This window comes from Gekko japonicus, unplaced genomic scaffold, assembly GCF_001447785.1.
Source record: "Gekko japonicus isolate JY-2015 unplaced genomic scaffold, Gekko_japonicus_V1.1 scaffold1371, whole genome shotgun sequence".
Classification (NCBI taxonomy): Eukaryota; Metazoa; Chordata; class Lepidosauria; order Squamata; family Gekkonidae; genus Gekko; species Gekko japonicus.
Window position 1 is genome coordinate 97,993 of NW_015172596.1, and position 5,550 is coordinate 103,542.

The 5,550-nt window shown below is 50.2% G+C and overlaps 1 protein-coding gene across 1 annotated transcript in view; it reads right to left on the reverse strand.

Annotated features, from left to right (window-relative positions):
• Nucleotides 1-2,515: 2,515 nt before the first annotated feature.
• The window catches only part of LOC107119113 (myelin-associated glycoprotein-like), a 17,663-nt gene continuing 14,628 nt past the window's right edge, over nucleotides 2,516-5,550 (reverse strand). Inside the window, exons 7-8 of the mRNA XM_015421556.1 lie at nucleotides 4,391-4,568; nucleotides 2,516-2,692 (exon numbers count right to left, since the gene is read on the reverse strand). Of these exons, the coding sequence (XP_015277042.1) occupies nucleotides 2,546-2,692; nucleotides 4,391-4,568 (325 nt within the window). The 3' untranslated portion in view covers nucleotides 2,516-2,545. The remainder of the gene's footprint in view (nucleotides 2,693-4,390; nucleotides 4,569-5,550) is intronic.

Sequence of the window (5,550 nt, forward strand, 5' to 3'; positions counted from 1 at the left end):
ATCCTGGAGCCCCCCCCCCCCTTTCTGGGAATGGAACAGCGGTCACTGTGTGTGTGGGTGTGGGGGGGGGGGGAGGGTTTTTGGAATTTCCTATGGGTATGGGGGGGGGAGGTATTTGTGAATTTCCTGCATTGTGCAAGGGTTTGGACTCTATGACCCTGGAGGTCCCTTCCAACTCTATGACACTATGAGATCTCCAGCCACCTCCTGGAGGTTGGCAACAATGCTCCCTCTAAACTGTGAGGTCCTGTGAGCAAAAATCCTATTCTGTGAGTGACTGGCATTAAAGTTGTGAGCAGGTGATTTGGCTGTTGCATAAATTTGTTGGCTCTGGAGCCCTCCCTTCCTGAGCTCAGGCACAAACGTGTGAGCCGGAGGCTAAAAAAACTGTGAGCCAGCTCACACTAACTCAGCTTAGAGGGAACACTGGTTGGCAACCCTATCTCCATTGTCTAACAGTAACCCTGTGAGGTTGGGTAAGCTGAGTGCATGTGACTGACCCAAGATCACGTTGCAAACTTCCAGGGCGAGGCAGTGTGGTATAGTGGTTAAAGTGTCAGACTAGGATACTGGAAGGCCCACTATCCCCTGGAAGCCTGCTGGGTGAACTTGGGTCAGTCACATGGTCCCTGCCTAACCTACCTCACAGGGTGGTTGTTAGGAAACGGAGGAGGGGAAGAAATGATGTTCTAAGCTGCTTTGTGTCCCCGTTGGTGAGGGAAGCAAGATATGAATAAATAAAAAGAGAGATTATGTTGAACAAGTAGAGGCAGTATGACTGTACAGACGCAGAAGTATGCCAGGCGGGTAACCTTCTCTCCAAAGTCTTTTGTATACCGTGATCGCCTGCAGAGAGGCTCCGGCCCTGCAAGGCTAGCGGGAGTGCAAGGAAGCCCCGCAAAGGCCCTCCCTGGCCCCAGGCAGGCAGGGGTGGGGAGAGGCAGGGAGGAAGCAACTTACCCTCCCTCTTCTCCTGCCTCCTCCTGGCTGAATGAGGGCCGGAAGCGGGGCGGCTGGAAGCAGGGGGCGGGGCTTCGTCATGTGCCCCGCCCCCCTACCTCACCCGGGGGAACTGCATTCCCCCACGTTCCCCCCGAAATGCCCTCTGACCTAACCTATCTTACAGGGTGGTTGTTAGGAAACGGAGGAGGGGAAGAAATGATGTTCTAAGCTGCTTTGTGTCCCCGTTGGTGAGGGAAGCAAGATATGAATAAATAAAAAGAGAGATTATGTTGAACAAGTAGGGGCAGTATGACTGTACAGGCGCAGAAGTATGCAAGGCGGGTAACCTTCTCTCCAAAGTCTTTTGTATACCGTGATCGCCTGCAGAGAGGCTCCGGCGTTATCCTCCCGCCTCCCTTGCCTCCAACTCCAAGTTAATCACAGTAATAAAAGCAACGGGACGCCCTGAAAGTACAAAAATAGAGACGTATACTTTGCAAGGCTGACGGTAGAATCCACGGACACAACAGGCTCAGCACAGCAGGAAAGAGCTCCGTCTTAGGAGGAGAAATGGGGTTAAACAGCTCACCTCCGTTCAGTGGACAGTCCGGGGAGTTACCAGCATTAACGTGTTTCCCTTGCACTAAGGGAGCCTGAGGGCCATACGGTTGTCAGCTCCGGGCTGGGAAATACCTAGAAATTTAGTCTGTGGGGGTAGCCTGAGGAGGATACAGTTTGGGGACGGAATGGACTTCAGTGGGGTATAATGCCCTGGAAGCCGCCTTCCAAAGCAGCCATTTTCTCCGGGAGAACTGATCTCCATCGTCTGGAGATCGGTTGTAAGCCCGGGAGATCTCCAGCTGCCACCTGGAGCCTGGCAACCCTAAATCAAGGAGATTTCCTCCAGAAGGAATTTCTAAGGAGGTAGAGCCGTCAATATTTCCACCATGTCTCGGAATCCAGGGTTCTCTCTCTATAATAACACGACCGGCTCATGGCGGCCTCAGGACTGTGGGGCTTTCAAGGCAAGAGATGAGAAGAGGGGGTTTGCCATTGCCTTCCTCTGCATGGTGACCCCCCCGTCTTCCTCGGTGGTCTCCCATCTGAGCACTAACCGTGGCCGACCCGGCTTAGCTTCTAAGCTCTGACAAGAATTCAGGCTGCCCTAGCTCCCTAATATACCCTCACCAGAACAGGAAGTAAAGCTAATGTTTCCTGCAGCAGGAAGTCCCAAGGGGTTACCGTAATCGTACCTTCCGGAGAATTCCGGAAGGTAATCGTTACCATGTGGATAGTCGCAGGAGGATAGCTGTGTTAGTCTGAAGTAGTAGGACAACATCTGAGTCCCGTAGCACCTTAAAGACCAACAACATTTCCCCAGGGCGTGAGCAGACGTGAGTCAAAGCTCACTTGGTCAGGTACGAGCGTCGACTCACGAGAGCTCTACCATTTGGCAACTGCGCAAGGTTGGTTGTTCTAGGTGTCTTAGCTACATGCCACCACGTGCCTCTCTGGCTCCCCACCATCCCCACCAGTCGCTTTAGCTACTAATGTTTCTAGTTCTGTAAGCGCTTGTTAAATAGAAAAGTTGGGACGTCTCAGATCAGACATTGGAGTAGATCTGGTCAGTCCCCGAAGCAGGCTGCCAATTGCTGAGGTTCCCCAAATTCCCCAGAGGGCCCAACGACGAGACGTTCTCATAATCTTCGTCTTTGCTCTCCATGGTCTCGTAGTCTTCGGCGCATGTATCCTACGTGAGGAACAAGACAGGGGTTATACACGTTTGAGAAATGTTCTTGAGAGAGACAGACAAGGACTGTGGTCACACGCACTAAATAATCCACTTCCAGTGTACTTTCCAACTGGATTTTACTGTTTGAACTGGCAAAATCCTGTGGGAAAGTGCATTGAAAGTGGATTATTTAGTGTGTGTGAGACCACAGCCTAAAGAAATGCTGTAAAAGAGTGAATGAATAAAATGCATTTGAAGCTTCCTTCTACCAAATCAGAACATGGGTCCCTCGAACACAGGGGTCCCCGACCTGAACCTGTGGGAACCAGTGGAATTCAGACACAGCGCGGTGGGCGCAGCCTAAGGTTGCCAAATCCTACTTTCGTAATAGCGGGGGGAGTCCCGGACGTCCCCGGAAGCAATGTTCTCTCTAAGCTGTGGAGTCTTGTGAGCAAAAATTCTACTTTGTGAGCTACTGGCATCCATGGGTCCCTCGAACGTAGGGGTCCCCAACCTGACCCTGTGGGCACCAGTGGAATTGAGACACGGCGTGGTGGGCGCAGCCTAAGGTTGCCAAGTCCTACTTTTGTAATAGCGGGGGGAGTCCCGGATGTCCCGCCTGGCGTGTGCCCTTTGCACGCGTGCCGCGATCACGTCACCAGGAAGGGACACAATTAGGTTGGGTATATTGGGGGCGGGGCCACAATCATTCGAGGGGAAACCATAGAGCTTTCCCTCGGATGACAGAATGTCCCCCTGCAACGTGCCCAATGCGACTGCGTCACCTCCAGGTGACGTGTTCATGCTGGGCGCATCACGCACTTTGGGGGTGGGGTCCCCACTGGCCGGCAGGGAACGGGCCTCTCGGGCGGGGATTTCCCCGCCCCCCGGGGGGACTTGGCAACCCTAGTGCAGCCACAAAATGGCTGCCATAGACTGGTTGCTATAGGAGATGGAGCCAGCTACAAAATGGTTGCCCCCTCTTACCTTTGGTCACACAGTGAAAATCCTTGAACTGTGCTGGAATCTGCTGCCAAAGTCGTGTTTGTTTGTTTTTTAAAATCAAATCTCCAGTGGCCAATTGGAAACAGGCATAGCATATTGGCCTCTAGGATTACTGGGGTTATAGCATGCTTGAAGAAAGCTGAGTGCCCACAGGTGCCACACTGGGAACCTCTGCTCTAGCTTATGGTCTGCTTTGAGCAGAAATGGATCTCCAGTGTCTCAGAATGGTCTTTCCTACGTTTCTACCACCTGAGCTTCTCAAGTGGAGATGCCAGGGATTCAACCTGGGACTTTACTATGTCAAGTGGTTGGTCTATCATGGAGCTGGTAAATCGCTCCAAGTGAGGGAAGGCTACATTTTTAATAGCCACCCACACTCATGGCCATCCCTATGTCCTCTGACTGTGGACCCCACAATATCGTTACTCACTGAGTGAAGAAGTTCTCCCTCTTCTCCATCCTCCGTCTACCGCCCATCAACTTTGTTGGGTGCCCCCAAGTTCTACTGCCATGGAAGCAGGAGAAGACGTTCTTCATATCCTCTTTCTCCACCCCATATATAAGTGTATACCTGTGCCACCCATTTTTAGAGAGAATAGCCAGCCAGAGATCATCCAGTGAGCTTCACAGTAGAGTAGAGATTTAACCCAGAGCTCCCCAGTCAAAGTCTGGGGACTAACCATTACACTGCACTGATGAAGGACTGCCTACATTGTAAGTAGCTGGGCTCCCTCCTGTCTTGGACTTGCTGTACATGTTGAATTGTTCCTCTTTCTCAGAATTGGATGGCTTTTCTTCTTCAAGAGACGTCTTTTGTTCCCCATTTCCCTCATTGACATACAGTGTTGGGTCTTCCTCTTCCTCCTCCTCTTCTTTCCCTTTCTCTTTCCTGCGCAACAAACAAACAAACAAACAAAAAGAGTAAGGAGGTGTATGGTCATTCACCAAGTAATCAGAGACAACATCAGAGCTCCCTTTGGCCTGCTCAGTGCTTATGGACAAGGGCTTTGATATGTAGGAATCTGTGGTCAAAGTTTTTCAGGGCATGGAAATGAAATATGATCCAATACTGGGGTCCCCCCAACCTTGTTGAGCCTGTGGGCACTCTTAGAAGTTTGAGATGCCACACAAAATGGCTGCCACGGGGATGTGGATAACCACAAAATGGCTACCATGGGGGCTAAGGCCAATTACAAAATGGCTGTCACACAGTCATGGAACCAATCACAAGATATTGGGAGCTTCCAAGCCAAGCATCCTCCTACGATTGACTGTTGTTTCCGAATGGGTGCTGCTCGACGATACAAAGGTGATGCAGTAATGATTCCTTGTTTGAGTGTGTGTGTGTCTCTTTAAAAGTTTGGTTGCATGGCTGTGGTAGGTAGACTAGAGTGGTTGAGAGATGCAAGTATGGTATGATTGGTGGTTGACAGAGAGGGGGATGGGTTTTGGAAGTGAATCTGGGTGGATGCGTATATGTGTCAGTCAGGAGTTGAGGTTACAAGTTGACAGTGGGTGTGTGCAGGCTGTTCTGTGGGGAATCAGTTAGAAGTTGACAGTTTAGGTTGGTCAGATATAAAGAGAAAGAGAGCTAAGAGCTGAGGGTAAAGGAAAAATTCAAGGAAAGCTTAAGAAAAGTTATAGGAGAGTCTGGGTGTCATAACAAACTGGAGTGAAACAGTGAACATATATGATATTGAGATAAACAATTGTTACAACCTTGCAAAGAAAAGATCCCTGTCAGAGAGGGATAAAATTGTGTATGATACCAAATCAGTTGTTCATCATTTACATATTCCTAGTTACAGTTTAACCACCCACTTATGTAATACTTATTTCAATAAATCCTCTTTCATCCAAGTTTATACCAG